This window comes from Myotis lucifugus, unplaced genomic scaffold (genome assembly GCF_000147115.1).
Source record: "Myotis lucifugus unplaced genomic scaffold, Myoluc2.0 scaffold_206, whole genome shotgun sequence".
NCBI lineage: Eukaryota > Metazoa > Chordata > Mammalia > Chiroptera > Vespertilionidae > Myotis > Myotis lucifugus.
This window is the reverse complement of record NW_005871254.1, coordinates 1,233,100-1,253,230: the sequence shown is the minus strand read 5'-3', so window position 1 is coordinate 1,253,230 and position 20,131 is coordinate 1,233,100. Positions and strand designations below refer to the sequence as shown.

Sequence of the window (20,131 nt, the reverse complement as noted above, 5' to 3'; positions counted from 1 at the left end):
AAGTGCTGCTCAGAAAGTGTGTGTGCCACAGATCAGAACAAGTGGTAATCTGAAGGAGCAAGGTCTGGTGGATACGGCGGGTGTGTTAATAGTTCCCAGGCAAGATCTTTTAACATGTCTTTAACTGGTTTTGAAGTGTGTGATGGTGCATTATCATGAAGCAAAATTACTTTGCCGTGTCTTCTGGCACATTCTGGTCATTTCACGATCAAAGTGTGGTTCAAATTGATTATTTGTTGTTGGTAGCAATTAGTATTAATGGTTTCACCTGGTTTTAGAAGCTCATAATACACCACACCTTCCTGATCCCACTAAACGCAGAGCATTGTCTTCTTTCCGAAGCGATTTGGCCTTGCAATCGTTGTTGATGGTTGACCTGGATTAACCCATGATTTTGTGTGTTTGGGATTCTCAAAATAAATCCACTTTTCATCGCCAGTCACAATTCGATGCAATAAAGACTTTCTTTCGTGCCGTTGAAACATTTTCCTGATGACTTTTCAGTTTTCCATTTGTCTTTCATTCAGTTGATGTGGCACCCATTTTCCTTCCTTTAAAATCTTTCCCATCGCTTGTAAATGATCGGAAATGGTTTGCTGAGCAACGTTTACTCTTTCTGCAAGTTGTGTTTGAGTTTAACACGCATCTTCATTCAATAATGCTTGTAACTGTTGGTCTTCAAACTTTTTCAGTTGACCTGGACGTTCTTTGTCTTTCACATCGAAATCATCACTTTTTTTTTTTAATCATCACTTTTAAAGCATTTAATCCAGAGTTCACAAGTATCTTGAGATGGAGTATGTTCACCATGAACTTCCCAAAGTATACAATAATTTTTTCTTCAAAATAAAGTAATGAATTAAAACTTCCAGCAAATGGTTTTTTTGGCATGAAATTCGACATTTTTAAGCGTAAAAATATCTATGATGTTAACACCTTCAGCAAATTTGACATATGAAGTTTTGAAGCTTGCTGTCAATACAATAAAATAGCATACATATCAAATCACATATATATCAACATATGTGTAACTCCATCTATTGAAAAAAAATCCGCTTTAGTAACTGGTACACCTGGTATTTGCAAGTTAATGTTCTGCACACAGATCCCATCTTTGCATCTACCAACAATCACCAACTGTGCTTAGAAGGAAAAGTAACAAATACAAAATGAAAATTTTTTCTTTATACAGTATTTTTTTTAAGTTTCTCAGCATATTACTTTGGGATTCAAATCAGTGGTTAAAAAACTTATGTGCAGAAGGTGGCGCTTCAGGCAACGGACAGCACAGCCGTTCTCTTCAAAGGGGAGCCAGGAGTTGCTAACCAGGTGGCGGCTATGAGAGCCACAACTATAATGATGAGCTGCAGTTCTTAGAAAAAAACAATAAAGCTCAGGCCAATGTTGCTAAGTGGCTAGAGTGTTGGCCTGTACACCGAATGGTCTCGGGTTCGATTCCCGATCAAGGGCACATACCTTGGTTGCAGGTTCCATCCCCTTCCCTGGTCGAGTCCATGCAGGAGGCAACTAATTGAAGTGTTTCTTTCACATCAATGTTTTTCTTTCTCTCTCTCTCTCCCCCCTTCTCCTTCTCCTTCTCCTTCTCCTTCTCCTTCTTCCTTCCTCCCTTCTACTCTCTCTAAAAATCAATGGGAAAAATATCCTCAGGTGAGGAGTAACAAAAAAATTTCAAAAAACAAAATAAAGAAAAAATTCAAAAAACTGCTAGAGAGCCCTGGTAGGTGTGGCTCAGTTGGTTGGACATTGTCCCATACACCAGAAGACTGCCAGTTCAATTCCCAGAGTACATGCCTGGGTTTCGGGCTCGATCCCTGGTAGGGGGCGTGCGGGAGGCAGGCGGCCCATGTTTCCCTCTTACAGTGATGTTTCTCTCTTTCTCTCCTTTTCCCGTCCTCTCTCTCTAAAAATCAATTTTTAATAAAATATTTAAAAAAAAAACTGCTGGAGAATCAAGAAGGGCTTTGTGTCCAACAGGTAGGTTGAAGGAGTTTTCTACTGAATGATGCTCTGGGAACGTTACTATTTGAGGAATTAAGAAAATGCCTGTCTCAGGTTATGGATTTGCTATTGTGATTATGGCAGCCTTTGATATGAATGACCCTGCAGCAGTGGTGCCCCAGGTGACATCAGATTTTACATTAACTGCGGTGTCCACTTGCTAAGAACCAATGTAGATGAAAGTGAAGTCCCACCTGTGAAGGAGCACCTTGCACAAGCTATGTTTGACCACATTCCTGTTGGGGTGGGGTTCAAAGGTATCATCCCAATGAATGCCAAAGACTTGGAAGAAGCCTTGGAGATGGGTGTGGACTGGTCAATAAGAGAAGACTATGCCTGGGCTGAAGACAAGGAGCACTGTGAGGAGCACTGTGAGAATGCTACAAGCTGACCTCAATAAAGTCTCTGCAAGAGCTAAAAATATAGGCCTTCCTCAGTTGGTGACCCTAGGAGCAGGTAACCACTATGCAGAAATTCAAGCTGTGGATGAGATTTTCAATGAGTATGCTGCTACGAAGATGGGCAGTGACCATAATGGATGGGTGTGTGAGATGATCCACAGTGGAAGCAGAGGCTTGGGCCACCCAGTAGCCCCAGATGCCCTGGATGCTATGGAAAAAGCCAGGAAGAGAGACAAGATTATAGTCAATGATCATCTGTTGGCTTGCATTCAAATAGTTTCTCCAGAAGGTCAGGACTACCTGAAGAGAATGGCAGCGGCAGGGAACTATGCTCTTCCATGACCTTCTTAACCTGTCAGGCTTTTGCTAAGGTCTTCAGTACAGCCCCTGATGACTTGGACCTACATGTGATCTATGATGTCTCTCAAAATATCACCAAAATCGAATAGCATGCGGTAGACGGAAAACAATGGACCCTGTTAGTTCACATAAAGGGATCCAGCTGAGCTTTCCTTCCTCACCATCCCCTCACTGCTGTTGATTATCAACTCACTGGACAACCACTGCTCATTGGTGGCACCATGGGAACCCGCAGTTATATTCTTATTGGCACTGAACAGGACATGACAGAGACCTCTGGAACAACCTGCTATGCACTGTCCCCAGCAAAATCTTGACGTTGATTTAGATTTCCAGGATGCCTTAGACAACTTGGCAGATATGGGAATTGCAATTCGTGTTGCCTCACCCAAACTGTTTATGGAAGAGGCTCCGAAGTCCTATAAGAATGTGACAGATGCTGTGAACACCTGCCAGGATGCTGCAATCAGCAGGAGGCCATTAAATTGAGACCAATTGCTGTTATCAAACAGTAGACTCCAATGACTCTTACTGAAATAGAAATAGACTGAAATGCTCTTCAGACACCAAGACTCAGAACCTGCCCTAGCTGATTTGGCTCACTGGATAGAGCATCAGCCTGCATACTGAAGGGTCCTGGGTTCGATTCCGGCTCCAGTCAGGGGCACATGTGGGAGGGAACCAATCAATTTTTCCTCTCACATCGATGTTTCTCTCTGTCTCTCCTCCTCCCTTCCACTCTCTCTAAAAATCAATGAAAAGCCCTAACCAGTTTGGCTCAGTGGCTAGAGCATCGGCCTGCAGACTGAAAGGTCCCAGGTTCAATTCCAGTCAAAGGGATGTACCTTGGTTTCGGGCACTTCTCTAGTAGGGGGTGTGCCGGAGGCAGCTGATTGATGTTTCTCTCTCATTGATGTTTCTAACTCTCTATCCCTCTCCCTTCCTCTCTGTAAAAAAATAAATAAAATGTATTTTAGGAGGATAACCAAGATGGCGGCATAGGTAAACACCGGAGACTGCTGCCGCAAACAACCACTTCAAAAATACAACTAAAAGACAGAACAGACATCACCCAGAACCACAGGAAAGCTGGCTGAGGAGAGACTCTTCAACTAGAAGGAAAGAGAACAGCATACCGAAGCTCAGAAGAGGCGCAGTGTGGAAAATATAAAGGTACCGAGGTGTGCGCGAAAAGCGGGCTGGTGGCTGAGGGCGCGATTGTCGTTTTCAGTCGGGAGTGAGTCTCAGACTCTGGGCTCCAGATCCGGGCAAGTCTCTAGGGACTCAGACTCAGACGGGAGAAGCGGGATTGTCCGGCATCAGTTGGAATCTGAGGGCAGCTTTCTCTCCGAGGTTTGCAGCTGCGGCCGGGGTTCTGAGAAGCAGAGCCTCTAGGAACGGGACTGAGAGCAGCCATAACTGCTCCCTCCACCCGCCCTGTTGATCCCGCCCCGCCCAAGCCCTGCGCAGAGCCATTTGCTGGATCGCCTCAGGCAAAGGCTAGATTAGCACCTCCCCAGAGGACAGAAGTTTTCCACACAGCTGATTCTCACAGCCAGTCAGCCTGGTGGTCAAATCCCTCTAGTATTAACTACAACAATCAGGACTTAACTACAACAAGACTGCGCACAAAGAATACTAGGGGGTGTACCAAGAAAGCGTAAAAACTGCGGAGACAAAGAAACAGGACAAAACTATCAAGGGAGGATAGTGAGTTCAGAACCACACTTTTGAGGTCTCTCAAGAGGCTTCTAGAGTCTGTCGATAAACTTGATGAGATGTACAGGAAATCTAATGAGATCCTCGATGGTGTGATAAAGGACCATCTAGAAAGTAAGCATACACTGACTGAAATAAAGAATATTATACAGACTCCCAACAGCAGACCAGAGGAGGGCAAGAATCAAGTCAAAGATTTGAAATGCGAAGAAGCAAGAAACACCCAACCAGAAAAGCAAAATGAAAAAAGAACCCCAAAATACGAAGATAGTGTAAGGAGCCTCTGGGACAGCTTCAAACGTACCAACATCAGAATTATAGGGGTACCAGAAGATGAGAGAGAGCAAGATATTGAAAACCTATTTGAAGAAATAATGACAGAAAACTTCCCCCACCTGGTGAAAGAAATAGACTTACAGGTCCAGGAAGCGCAGAGAACCCCAAACAAAAGGAATCCAAAGAGGACCACACCAAGACACATCATCATTAAAATGCCAAGAGCAAAAGACAAACAGAGAATCTTAAAAGCAGCAAGAGAAAGAAACTCAGTTACCTACAAGGGAATACCCATACGACTGTCAGCTGATTTCTCAACAGAAACTTTGCAGGCCAGAAGGGAGTGGCAAGAAATATTCAAAGTGATGAATAGCAAGAACCTACAACCAAGATTACTTTATCCAGCAAAGCTATCAATCAGAATTGAAGGTCAGATAAAGAGCTTCACAGATAAGAAAAAGCTAAAGGAGTTCATCACCACTAAACCAGTATTATACGAAATGCTGAAAGGTATCCTTTAAGAAGAGGAAGAAGAAAAAGGTAAAGATACAAATAGTGAACAACAAACATGCATCTATCAACAAGTGAATCTAAGAATCAAGTGAATAAATAATCTGATGTACAGAATGAACTGGTGATTATAATGAATCAGGGACATAGAAAGGGAATGGACAGACTATTCTTGGGGGGGAAAGGGGAATGGGAGATTCGGGAAGAGACTGGACAAAAATTGTGCACCTATGGATGAGGACAGTGGGTGGGGAGTGAGGGCGGAGGGTGGGGCGGGAACTGGGAGGAGGGGAGTTATGGGGGGGAAAAAAAGAGGAACAAATGTAATCTGAACAATAAAGATTTAAAAAAATTAAAAAAAAATTAAAAAAAATAAAAAGTTGATGAAGAAATATAAAAAAAATGTATTTTAAAAAATAAAAATAAATAAAAATAAAAATCAGTGAAAAAATATCCTCAGATGAGGATTAACAACAAAAAGACTCAGAGGCCTGACAGGTTCCAAAGTGTGCAGCTATAACTGCCCATTGCAAATGGCTGACTGAGGCTCCTGTGTCAGGAGCCAGTACGGTAAAATTACCTTCTGGCAGGAGTCACATGGTCCTCATTTGGAAAGGAATGTATATGCTTCCTCCCTTGTTGTCCCACAGATTTTAAGGGAAATTAGAGGGTGGGGATAGTTCAAGAAACTGCCTTACTCGGTCACACAAGTCTTTAATCATCAGAATAAACTTCTTTACACCGAGAGGTGTCATGAAGAACATTTTTATTATGAGAAGGTTTCAGAAGGCTTCCTTTTTGCCCCCTTTTGTCATGTTGTCCATTCACCCACCATCTAGTCCAGGAGTGGGCAAACTTTTTGACTCGAGGGACACAATGGGTTCTCAAACTGGACCGGAGAGCCGGAACAAAAGCATGGATGGAGTGTTTGTGTGAACTAATATAAATTCAAAGTAAACATCATTACATAAAAGGGTACAGTCTTGTTTTTTTTAGTTTTATTCATTTCAAACGGGCCGGATCCAGCCCGAGGGCTGTAGTTTGCCCACGGCTGATCTAGTCCCTTCCCCTGCACTGAACAAAATCCTAAACACCCCTCTTACTTGGAGAGTATCCATGGGTCATGTCAGGATTTTAGGTGATTGAATAAGGGACACACTGAGGAGAGAATATGTGTGGCAGTGTAGGAATAGGGACCCAAAAGAAAAAATTACTGGAGGAGAAACCAAGATGGCGGCATAGGTAAACACCGGAAATTGCTGCCTCCCACAACAACTTCAAAAATAAAATGAAAAGACAAAACGGCCATCATCCAGAACCACAGGAAGGCTGGCTGAGTGGAAATTCTACAACTAGAAGGAAAGAGAAAAGCACACTGAGACTCAGAGAAGCTGCGGAAGTAAAGTGCAGAGGTATGGAGGCTCGAGCGCGTGCGGAAAGGGGCTGGCACCTGAGGACGCGGCTGTCTTTTTGAATCGGGAGGGAGTCACAAGCTCCCGACTGCTCTGAACTCCGGTTCTGGGAAGTCTCTGGGGACCCAGGACTCATACGGGGAGAAACTGGACTGTCTGGCAGCAGGCAGAACTCGGAACTTGAGGGCGGCTTTCCCTCAGAGGTGCTTGCAGCAATTACCGGGACACTGAGACGCACGGCCCCTTAGGGCAGGGCTGAGGATCAGCCATAGCTGCTTGCTCCGCCCTGTTGATTCCCTGAGACCCCGCCCCACCCAGGCTGCGGCAGAGGCTTTTGCATATGAATGCCCTGGCCCTTTGCAATCTGATAATTACCTAACAAACTGCAGCTGGGTCAGACAGACCCAGAACTTCCAAGAGAAGGCCCAAGGCCCCACAGCAGCTTGCATTGCTTCACAACTGGGCCTCATCTGGGCACCTCCAAACTCCAAAAAAGGAAGGGGAATCTGCAGATCTCTTCATAGCTCCTGCTGGAGAGGCTAAATTAGCACCTCCTTAGATCCAAGAGCCAGTGTACCCAGTGGTCAGAGTGGGACCATCCAGATTACAACTCCTCAGATCCATAAGGGACACACTCAGGGGGCAGACTCAGTGAACACCAAAGCCCCACTGAAGCAAGTCTTGCCCCAGAAGGGTGTCTTCAGCACAGAAGTTCTCCCACTGCAGACACAGCTGATTCTCACAGCCAATTGGCCTGGGGGTCAATTCCTCCCACTGATACCTACAACAATCACGGCTTAACTACAACAAGACTGTGCACAAAGCCCACAAGGGGGTGCACCAAGAGTGTCCACCTCAGGTAATTGGGGAGGCTGAGCCACTGGGCCCTATAGGACACCTAGCACACAAAACCACTCTACCAACACAGGGAAGCATAAAAAATGCGGAGACAAAGAAACAGGTCACAAATGACAGAAATGGAGGAAAGCAAACTACTGGATATAGAGTTCAAAACCACGGTTATAAGGTTTTTCAAGAATTTTCTGGAAACTGCCGATAAATTTAGTGAGACCCTTGAGGATATGAAAAAAGACCAACTAGAAATTAAGCATACACTGACTGAAATAAAGAATAATATACAGAGATCAAACAGCAGACAAGAGGATCGCAAAAATCAAGTCAAAGATTTGAAATACGAAGAAACAAAAAATACCCAACCGAAAAAGCAAAAAGAAAAAAGAATCCAAAAATATGAAGATAGTGTAAGGAACCTCTGGGACAACTTCAAGCATACCAACATCAGAATTCTAGGGGTACCAGAAGAAGAGAGAGGGCAAGATATTGAAAACCTATTTGAAGAAATAATGACAGAAAACTTCCCCCACCTGGTGAAAGAAATAGACTTACAGGTCCAGGAAGCGCAGAGAACCCCAAACAAAAGGAATCCAAAGAGGACCACACCAAGACACATCATAATTAAAATGCCAAGAGCAAAGACAAAGAGAGAATATTAAAAGCAGCAAGAGAAAGACAGTCAGTAACCTACAAGGGAGTACCCATACGACTGTCAGCTGATTTCTCAACAGAAACTATGCAGGCCAGAAGAGAGTGGCAAGAAATATTCAAAGTGATGAATAGCAAGAACCTACAACCAAGATTACTTTATCCAGCAAAGCTATCATTCAGAATAGAAGGTCAGATAAAGAGCTTCACAGAAAAGAAAAAGCTAAAGGAGGTCATCACCACCAAACCAGCATTATATGAAATGCTGAAAGGTATTCTTTAAGAAGAGGAAGAAGAAAAAGGAACTCTTACCATTTGCCACAGCATGGATGGAACTGGAGAGCATTATGCTAAGTGAAATAAGCCAGTCAGAGAAGGATAAATACCACATGATCTCACTCATTTGTGGAATATAAGGAACAACATAAACTGATGAACAAGGACTGATCCAGAGACGGAGAGGCATTGATTGGACTGTCTGGCCTTGGAGGGAAGGTCGGGGAGGGTGGGGGTAAGGGGGAAAGATCAACCAAAGGACTTATATGCAAGCATATAGGCCTAACCAATGGACACGGACAACGGGAGGGTGAGGGCATGAGTGGGGGGGGGGGGGGGGGGGAGTAGGGGGTAATGTGGGGATAAGGACACATATGTAATGTATTAATCAATAAAAAATATATTTTAAAAAAAGAAATATAGGAAGGAGTAAATAACAATGAAAATGGTAAAAATGTGGGTAAATCTACATAAATATTCACTGTATAAAATAATGTCTTGTGAGTTTTATATATAGAATTAAAGTTGTAACAACAGTAATGAAAAAAAAAAAGAAAAAATTATTGTTCATAAACTTGCTACCTTTCTCATTCTAAATATAAGGCAGAGTTTTGACTTAATCGGCAAAATGGCATCAGCTGGTATCTGTCATTAATTAGTCCTGGTCTGGGAAACTTTTCTGGAATAAAAACTTGCACAATAGCAGCAATATCTTTTTTTTTTATATATATATTTTATTGAATTTTTACAGAGAAGAAGGGAGAGGGATAGAGAGTTAGAAACATCGATGAGAGAGATCGATCAGCTGCCTCCTGCACAGCCCCCAGTAGGGATGTGCCCGCAACCAAGGTACATGCCCCTGACCGGAATCGAACCTGGGACCCTTGAGTCCGCAGGCCGACGCTCTATCCACTGAGCCAAACCGGTTCGGCTAGCAGCAATATCTTTACATGGGTGACCGAATCATTATAAAACAGGAGGCTGCTGCATCTGTGATGCCGATGACTGCTTGTGTTGACAAGACTAATCTTGTGCTGCTAATTAGATTTCATGCTATGTACTGTACTGTGACACCTTAAAGATAAAGTTATAGGTTACTAAGGCCTCTTGAGCCCAAATAGCCAGTAAAATGGGAAAATCTAATAAAGCTGCAATATGTTGCTAAAAAACAAAAAACAAAAAAAATCTTTTGTGCAAAAAGGAAATACTGACTACAAATTGCTTTTACTGTGAAATGAACACAACTCAAAATGATGTTTCATAATACTTCAAATTGACATAGCTCTACATTACTTGTGTGAAGAATTTATATCTAGTTTTTTGTTTGTACATATGTAACATTATACTAAAAATAAGTAAATTCTGGCAGACCTGGAGAAATTCTTCCATTTAAAAGGAGTACATTACAAAATTGAAAACCACTGTCCCTAAGAAATAAAATTTTCAAAATACATTATGGCACAATATATCAATGTTTTTTCACCTTAAGAAAAAAAAAAAAACCCATAGGAGTTAGAGAAAGATATAGGAAACTTAAGAACAACTTGTAAGTATAAAAGGAAAACAGTATAAAACCTGAGAAACTATCACAACAAATTAAGTCTCTCAAAGAAAATGAAACACCCCCCAAAAACGAAACCAAATTTCATGGAAGTATAGAAATATCTTACTGTTTAGTTATAAAACTTCAAAGTTTACATAGTATCAAAAATAAACATATACTCACCCACATTTTACTAGTAGCTATTAGAAAAGCGATCTAATGAATGCCCCTACAGTCGTAAATGAAATATTTTAAAAAACAAATTATTGCCTAAATATTAGATTAATAAATTATTAAACTGCTAGAAGCTATATTAAAAGCAATAAAAAAAACAGAATGCTTAATGTATACTTTAATCATTAGGAAACTCAGCTTCCCTTTGGGCAAATACTGCTGAAATCATAATTCTTTCCTCATTTATTTTTGAAGACATTTCAGAAACATGATAATTCTAAAACAAAATAAAAGAGAAGCTTGAAAGGAAGGAAATTGGATGGGGAATCAAGAAACAGAAGTCCAATTCCTGGTTCTCCAAATTATTCTGTGTGGCTCCAGGCAAGTCATTTACAACTCTTAATATTTCTACTCATTTCTTAGTGATGGAATAGAAACCAAGAATGTCTCTAAATAGAGTTCCTCAGGAAGAAAGCACCTTGCATATAAATAATGCTGTTACCTGAGTACATTAAAGATCAAAAAATGTCTTTGAGGAAGGAGACACAGGGCCCATCACTAAGAACTGCATGTAAGAGGCAAGAATAGCAAAAAGAACATACCTTCAGGTTTTGGGGTCTTGTGAATTTGTTGAGAAGTGCAGTCTGAATGAGCTCCCACCTGCTCCCTGCAGTTCGCTCACCATTCTTTGAGGAAAAGAAAAAAACAAATGAGAAAACTACTCTAAGTTTTTTTGCATCATAGAAGCAAGAGTCAAACAAGAATGTACTAAACTACCAAAGACTAAAGGAATATGAGCTTTGTTTTTACCTCATCTTCCACAGGGTACAAGTTTTGTTCTGAACAAGGCATCTTTACATGCTTATTGTCCCACAAATCTTTAAAATGTGTTGGAAAAGGTTTAGGAACTTCTCCTGCCCGTAAAAGATCTACCTGGAAGAGAGATTAACAAGAAAATTGTAAGTGTATAAAAACTAGGTGTATCATCTACAAAAGAAGTCAAATAAAGCAGCCAAAGCAAATGCTACAAAATACAGACTAGCTCCTAGGGAAGAGACCTTCTTAAGCTGCTTAGCAGTTTCCACTCCTTACCTCCATTTAATCTGTTGCCTGGTCACCATGCTCTGGACATCTATCTCCATCCCATCGAGGCCTCTAATCCTCATTATTCCTTGCCTGAATTTCTGCCAACAGCCTTCTATCCCTTTCCCTCACTCCAGCTGTTCCCAGAACATTCATCCCTCTTTCACATTTCATGCTCATTTGAGAATGACATTATCTTTCTCAAGTATTCCCAAGCCCACCCCCCTTATTTTAAAAAATTAAATATACTGTTATTGATTTCAGAGAGGAAGAGAGGGAGAGAGAGATAAAGCATCAATAATGAGAGAGGATCATTGATCGACTGCCTCCTGCACACCTCCTACTGGGGATCCAGCCTGCAACCCAGGCATGTGCCCTGACCGAGAATCGAAGTGTGACCTCCTGGTTCATAGATAGATGCTCAACTGCTGAGTCACATCAGCCAGGCTCCAGGCTTCTAATCTTATAATGACTCCTCTCTGCCTATACTCTGATTCCAAATGATATTCCCAGTTTTTAACATCTTGTCTTATCCAAACACTATCTGGTTAAACATCTATTCTGACCTTTAACACTCAGCCCAATTTTCATTTCCTCTAAGAAGTCTTCAAAAACTTTTAAATGGTAGTTCGTTTACCAGTGGTTCTCAACCTGTGGGTCACGACCCCTTTGGGGGGGTCAAACGACCCTTTCACAGGGGTCGCCTAAGACCATCAGAAAACACATATATAATTACATATTGTTTACAGTAGCAAAATTACAGTTATGAAGTAGCAACGAAAATAATTTTATGGTTGGGGGTCACCACAACATGAGGAACTGTATTAAAGAGTCACGGCATTAGGAAGGTTGAGAACCACTGGTTTACTCCCTCTTCTTTTATTAGGTCATTATCATAGTAGAGCACAATGGTTTTTCCTTACCCCACTAGACTCTAATCTTCTTGAGAATAATAATAATCATATTAACTTTGTATTCTGAATATTTACTAAAGAATAAAGCATGTATTTATATGTATAATGTATACACATATATGTAAATATGCACATTTATGTTTGTATACACATATGCTATTTATAATAAGCATTCAGTAAATGTTTGAGAAAGAAGATATTTTAAAACACAAAAGTTCTGCCCTGGCCAGTCAAAACAAAGACCATAACAAGAGACAAAGAAGGCCACTACATAATACTAAAGGGAATGATTCAACAAGAAAATATAACCCTTGTAAACATATATGCACCCAATACTTGAGCACCCAAATATATAAAAAAACTCTTGATGGACTTTAAGGGAGAGATCGACAGCAATACATTCTTAGTAGGGTACTTTAAAATCTCACTGACTAGATCTTCCAGACAAAAAAATAAACAAGGAAACAGAGGCCTTAAATGACACAATAGATCAGATGGATCTAACTGATATTAACAGAACATTTCACCCCAAAACTACAGAATATACATTATTCTCAAGTACACAAGAAACATTCTCAAAGATAGACCACATGTTTGGACACAAAACAAATGTATACAAATTCAAGAAGACTGATATAATACCAAGCATCTTTTTGGATCACAATGGCATGAAGTTAGAAATCAATAAACTACAATAAAATACCTCAAAAACACGCAAATACATGGAAGCTAAATAGCATGTTATTAAACAATGAATGGGTTACCAATTAGGTCAAGAAATTCAAAACTTCCTGGAAATAAAAGAAAAAACACACACAAACACCCAAAACCTATGGGACACAGTGAAAGCAGACCTGAGAGGGAAGTTCACAGCATTACAGGCCTTCCTCAAGAAACAAGAAAAAGCACTAATAAGCTATCTTAACTGGACAACTAAATGAATTAGAAAGAGGACAGCAAGAAAAGCCCAGAGGAAGTAGAAGGAAGGAAATAATACAGGTCAGAGCAGAAATAAATGACATAAAGACTAAAAAAAAAGTAAAAAAAAAAACCACAATGGATCTAAGAGCTGGTTCTTTGAAAAGATAAACAAGATTGATGAACCCTTAGCCAGGCTCATCAAGAAACATAATGAAATCAGAAATGAAAGAAATGATATAACCACAGAAATATAAAGGATTGTAAGTAAATACTATGAACAACTATATGCCAACAAATGGGATAAATTGGGCAAAATGGACAAATACCTAAACCATACAATCTTCCAAAACTCAATCAGGAAGAATCAGAAAACCTGATAGGCCAGTAACAACTGATAAAACTGAAGCAGTAATTTAAAAAATCCCAGCAAGCCTGGCCGGCATGGCTCAGTGATCGAGCATTGACCTATGAACCAGGAGGTCATGGTTCGATTCCTAGTCAGGGCATATGCCCAGGATGCGGGTTCGATCCCCAGTGGGGGACATGCAGAAGGCAGCCAATCAATGATTCTCTCTCATCATTGATGTTTCTAACTCTCCCTCCCTCTCCCTTCCTCTATGAAATCAATAAAAATATATTAAAACAAAAACAAAACACAAAATTCCGAGCAAACAAAAGTCCTAGGACCAGATGGATTCACAGGAGAATTTTACCAAACATTCAAAGAAGAACTAACACCTATTCTCTTCAAACTATTCCGAAAAATCAAAGAGGAAGGAACACTTCCAAGCTTTTTACAAAGCCAGCATTATCCTAATTCCAAAACCAGATAAAGACACTACAAGTAAAGAAAATTATGTGCCAATTTCCCTGATGAAAACATGCTAAAATCCTCAACAAAATATTAGCAAATTAGATCCAGCAATATATTAAAAGGATCATATGCCATGATCAAGTGGGATTTATTCTGGGGATGCAAGGCTAGTACAATATTCACAAATCAATAAATGTGATACATCACATTAATAAACTGAAAGATAAAAATTACATGATCATATCAATAGATGCAGAAAAAGCATTCGACAAAATTCAGCACCTTTTGATGAATCAGCAGCCCTGGCTGGTTTGGCTCAGTGGATAGAGCACAGGCCTGCGGACTGAAGGGTTCCAGGTTCAATTCCAGTCAAGGGCACATGCCCCAGGTTTTGGACTCAATACCCAGTAGGGGGCGCACAGGAGGCAGCCAATCAATGATTCTCTCTCATCGTTGATGTTTCTATCTCTCTCTCCCTCTCCCTTCCTCTCTGAAATCAATAAAAATATTTTTTAAAAACTCTTAGCAAAGTGGGAATAGAGGGATCATACCTCAACATAATAAAGGCCATATATGACAAATCTACAGCCAACATAATATTCAACGGGCAAAAAAAGTGTTTCCCTTAAGAACAGGAACAAGACTGGGATATTTGCTTTCACCACTCTTAGTAAACATAGTACTGTAAGTCCTAGCAACAGCAATCAGACAAGAAGAAGAGATAAAAGGAATCCATGTTGGAAAGGAGGAAGTAAAACTCTCATTACTCAGAGATGACATGATACTGTACATAGAAAACCCTAAAGACTCCACCAGGAAACTAATAAATGAATTCAGCAAGATAGCAGGATACAAAATCAACATCCAGAAATCAATGGCATTTTTATACACTAATAATTCTCAGAAAGAGAAACTAAACAAACAATCCCATTTACCATTGAAACAACAACAAAAATAACTAGAAATAAACTTAAAGATGGAGGTAAAAGACTGTACTTAGAAAACTACAGGACATTGAACAAAGAAACAGAGGAAGATACAAACAAATGAAAATGAATACCATGTTCATGGATTAGAAAAATTAACATCATTAAAATGTCCATACTACCCAAAGTAATCTATAGATTCAACTCAATCCCTATTAAATACCAACAGCATACTTCCCAGAACTACAACAAATACTCCAAAAATTTATATGTAACCATAAGAGACCCCAAATAGCTGCAGCAATCTTGAGAAAGAAGAACAAAGTTGAGGGATCACAATACCAAATATCCAACCATACTGCAAAGCCATTATAATCAAAACAACCAGTACTAGAACAAGAACAGGCATATAGACAAATGGAACAGAACAGAGACCCCAGAAATTGACCCACACCATTACAGTCAATTAGTATTTGCAAAGGATGCAAGAGCATACAGTGGAGTAAAGAACATCTCTTCAACAAATGGTGTTGGGAAAACTGGATGAACACATGCTAAAAGATGAAACTAGACCACCAACTTACACCATACACAAGAATAACCTCAAAATGGATAAAAGACTTAAATGTAAGCCATGAAACCATGAAAATCCTAAAAGAGAATGTAGGCAGTAAAATCTCAGACATCTCACATAGCAGAATTTTTGCCGATACATCTCCTAGGGCAAGAGAAACAAAAGAAAAAAATAAAAAGCTTCTGCACAGCAAAAGAAACCACCATCAAAATGAGAAGCGGGGGGGGGGGAACCAAGATGGCAGCATAGGTAAACACCGGAGATTGCTGCCTCGCACAACCACTTCAAAAATACAACTAAAAGACGGAACGGACATCATCCAGAACCACAGGAAGGCTGGCTGAGTGGAACTTCGACAACTAGAAGGAAAGAGAAAAGCATAACGAGACTCAGAGGAGGTGCGGTGCAGAAGTAAAATACAGAGGTACAGAGGCGCATGCAGAGAGGGCTGGCGGCTGAGGACACGGTTGTCTTTTTCAATCGGGAGGGAGTCTCAAGCTCTGAGCTCCAGTTCCGGGAGAGTCTCTGGGGACCCAGACTCATACGGGAGAAACGGGACTGTCTGGCATCGGTCGGCACTCGAGGGCAGCTTTCTCTCGGAGGTGCTTGCAGCGATTGCCAGGACACTGAGAAGCAGGGCCTCTGAGGGCAGGACTGAGAGCAGCCATAACCGCTCGCTCCGCCCTGTTGATCCCCTGGGACCCCGCCCCGTCCAAGCTGTGCACAGTGGCTTTTGCATATGAAAGGCCTGGCCCTTTGCAATCTGATAATTACCTAACAAACTGCAGCTGGCCCAAGGCCCCAGGGCAACTTGCATTGCGTCACAGCTGGCTCCTGCTGGGTAGCCTCAGGCAAAGGCTAGATTAGCACCTCCTTAGAGATCCAGGAGCCAGTGTGCCCGGTGGTCAGAGTGGGACCATCCAGATTGCAGCTCCTCGGATCCATAAAGGACACACTCAGGGGGCAGACTCAGTGAGCACCAAAGCCCCATTGAAGCAAGTCTTGCCCCGGAGGGGTGTCTCCAGCACAGAAGTTCTCCCACTGCAGACACAGCTGATTCTCACAGCCAATTGGCCTGAAGGTCAATCCCTCCCAGTGTTACCTACAACAATCAAGGCTTAACTACAACAAGACTGTGCACAAAGCCCACAAGGGGGTGCACCAAGAGTGTCTACCTCAGGTAATTGGGAAGGCTGAGCCACTGGGCCCTATAGGACACCTAGCACAGAAAGCCACTCTATCGACACAGCGAAGCATAAAAAAATGCAGAGACAAAGAAACAGGACACAAATGACAGAAATGGAGGAAAGCAAACAACTGGATATAGAGTTCAAAACCACACTTTTAAGGATTTTCAAGAATTTTCTAGAAACCGCCGATAAACTTAATGAGACCCTCAAGAAATCTAATGAGACCCTCGAGGTTGTGATAAAGGACCAACTAGAAATTAAGCATACACTGACTGAAAAAAGAATATTATACAGACTCCCAACAGCAGACTAGAGGATCGCAAGAATCAAGTCAAAGATTTGAAATACGAAGAAGCAAAAAACGCCCAACCGGAAAAGCAAAATGAAAAAGGAACCCAAACATACGAAGATAGTGTAAGGAGCCTCTGGAACAGCTACACACCTATCAGAATGGCTACCATCAAAACACTTCTCCAAAGAGGACAAATGGCCGAGAGACATATGAAAAAATACTCCAAGTCACTAATCATCAGAGAAATGAAAATTAAAACTACACACCTATCAGAATGGCTACCATCAATAAATCCACAAACAAGTGTTGGCAAAGATGTTCCCAACAAGGGAACAAGTTCACTGCTGGTGGCAATTGGTGCAACTACCATGGAAATCAGTATGGGTTTTCCTCGAAAAATTAAGAATGAAACTCCGAGAGAAACCAAGATGGCGGCATAGGTTAACGCCGGAGTTTGCTGCCTCGAACAACCACTTCAAAAATACAACTAAAAGACAGAACGGACATCATCCAGAACCACAGGAAGGCTGGCTGAGTGGAAGTTCTACAACTAGGAGGAACTGAGAATCAGAGGAGGCGCAGTGCTGAAGTAAAATACTAAGGTGCTGAGTGCGCGCGGCACGGGCTGGTGGCTGAGGGCGTGGTTGTCTGTTTCAATCCGGAGGGAGCCTCAGACTCTGAGCTCCAGATCTGGGCGAGTCTCTAGGGACCCAGACTCAAACGGGAGAAGCAGGACTGTCTGGCTTCGGTCCCTCCGAGGTTTGCAGCGGTTGCTGGGACACAGAGGCAGAGCCCCTGGGGACGGACTGAGAGCAGCCATAACTGCTCCCTCCTCCGCCCTGTTGATCCCTTGGGACCCGCCCCGCCCAAGCCCTGCACAGAGGCATTTGCTGGATAGCCTCAGGCAAAGGCTAGATTAGCACCTCCCTAGAGGACACAAGTTCTTCCATTGCAGACACAGCTGATTACCACAGCCAGTCGGCCTGGAGGTCAAATCTCTCTAGTATTAACTACAACAATCAAGGCTTAACTACAACAAGACTTCGCACAAAGACCACTAGGGGGTGTACCAAGAAACCGTAAAAAATGCGGAGACAAAGAAACAGGACAAAACTATCAAGGGAGGATATTGAGTTCAGAACCACACTTTTGAGGTCTCTCAAGAGGCTTCTAGAGTCTGTCGATAAACTTGATGAGATGTACAGGAAATCTAATGAGACCCTCGATGGTATGATAAAAGACCAACTAGAAAGTAAGCATACACTGACTGAAATAAAGAATATTATACAGACTCCCAACAGCAGACCAGAGGAGCGCAAGAATCAAGTCAAAGATTTGAAATGCGAAGAAGCGAGAAACACCCAACCAGAAAAGCAAAATGAAAAAAGAACCCCAAAATACGAAGATAGTGTAAGGAGCCTCTGGGACAGCTTCAAACGTACCAACATCAGAATTATAGGGGTACCAGAAGATGAGAGAGAGCAAGATATTGAAAACCTATTTGAAGAAATAATGACAGAAAACTTCCCCCACCTGGTGAAAGAAATAGACTTACAGGTCCAGGAAGCGCAGAGAACCCCAAACAAAAGGAATCCAAAGAGGACCACACCAAGACACATCATCATTAAAATGCCAAGAGCAAAAGACAAACAGAGAATCTTAAAAGCAGCAAGAGAAAGAAACTCAGTTACCTACAAGGGAATACCCATACGACTGTCAGCTGATTTCTCAACAGAAACTTTGCAGGCCAGAAGGGAGTGGCAAGAAATATTCAAAGTGATGAATAGCAAGAACCTACAACCAAGATTACTTTATCCAGCAAAGCTATCATTCAGAATTGAAGGTCAGATAAAGAGCTTCACAGATAAGGAAAAGCTAAAGGAGTTCATCACCACCAAACCAGTATTATATGAAATGCTGAAAGGTATCCTTTAAGAAGAGGAAGAAGAAGAAAAAGGTAAAGATACAAATTATGAACAACAAATATGCATCTATCAACAAGTGAATCTAAGAATCAAGTGAATAAATAACCTGATGTACAGAATGAACTGGTGATTATAATAGAATCAGGGACATAGAAAGGGAATGGACTGACTATTCTTGGGGGGAAAAGGGGTGTGGGAGATGCGGGAAGAGACTGGACAAAAATTGTGCACCTATGGATGAGGACAGTGGGTGGGGAGTGAGGGCGGAGGGTGGGGTGGGAGCTGGAAGGAGGGGAGTTATGGGGAGAAAAAAAGAGGAACAAATGTAATAATGTGAACAATAAAGATTTAATAAAAAAAAATCAAAAAAAAAAAAAAAAAAGAATGAAACTCCACTGGACTCAATGATCCACTTCTGGAAATATATCTTAAAAACCCTGAAACACCAATAAGGAAGCATATATGCACCCTATGTTTATAGCAGCATTATTTACAATAGCTAAGATTTAGAATCAGCCTAAGTATCCATCAGTAGATGAATAGATAAAAAAGCTGTGGGACATTTACACAATGGAATACTATGAGCTGTTAAAAAAAAAAAAAAAAGAGGGATCTCTTATCCTTTGGGACAGCATGGATGGACCTAGAGACTATTATGCTAAGTGAAATAAGCCAATCTGAGAAAGACAAACATCACATGTTCTCACTTATTTGTGGAATCCAATGAACAAAATGACTGACTAACCAACAAAGTAAGAGCTGAGCATGGAGGCATGGAACAGACTCACATACCTCAATGTGGTGGTGCGGGAACGAGGAGAGATAAACCAAAGAAATTACATACGTACTTACATACACAGCCCATGAACACGGACAATAGGGTGGTGGAGACAGGGGTTAGGGGGGCAGGGGCTGGGCAGAGGGAGATAAACGGGGAGAAAATGGGAAACATCTGTAATACTGTCAACAATAAAAAAATAATAAAAAATAAAAAAATAAAAACGTTTTAATATTAATGTTCAAATTAAAAACAAAAAAAACAAAAAAAACTTCAAATTTCAAAAGAACCCCTGAACCACATCAATGCAGCACAATTTGATCATTACTATCTCCTTACTTTTCATCTCCTATGAATTTTACCTGTTTCCAATGCAGCCTCACTTCTATTGTTTTTTTATGTACAGCTGTTTGATTAATCTTGTTACAACCCAACTATTGCCAGCACAAGCAGTTTACTAGTAATGATTTCCATAATCTACCGAGTCAAGTACAGTTCCAGGTACCTGAAGCCCTCTATGA

At 41.3% G+C, this 20,131-nt stretch overlaps 1 protein-coding gene across 4 annotated transcripts in view; it reads right to left on the bottom strand.

Annotated features, from left to right (window-relative positions):
• Positions 1–20,131, bottom strand: part of PARG (poly(ADP-ribose) glycohydrolase) — a 184,458-nt gene that overhangs the window by 152,159 nt on the left and 12,168 nt on the right. For all 4 annotated transcript variants that reach the window (XM_023761300.1, XM_006097553.3, XM_023761301.1 and 1 more), the window contains exons 5-6: positions 11,004–11,126; positions 10,796–10,879 (exon numbers count right to left, since the gene is read on the bottom strand). In XM_023761300.1, the coding sequence (XP_023617068.1) occupies positions 10,796–10,879; positions 11,004–11,126 (207 nt within the window). The remainder of the gene's footprint in view (positions 1–10,795; positions 10,880–11,003; positions 11,127–20,131) is intronic.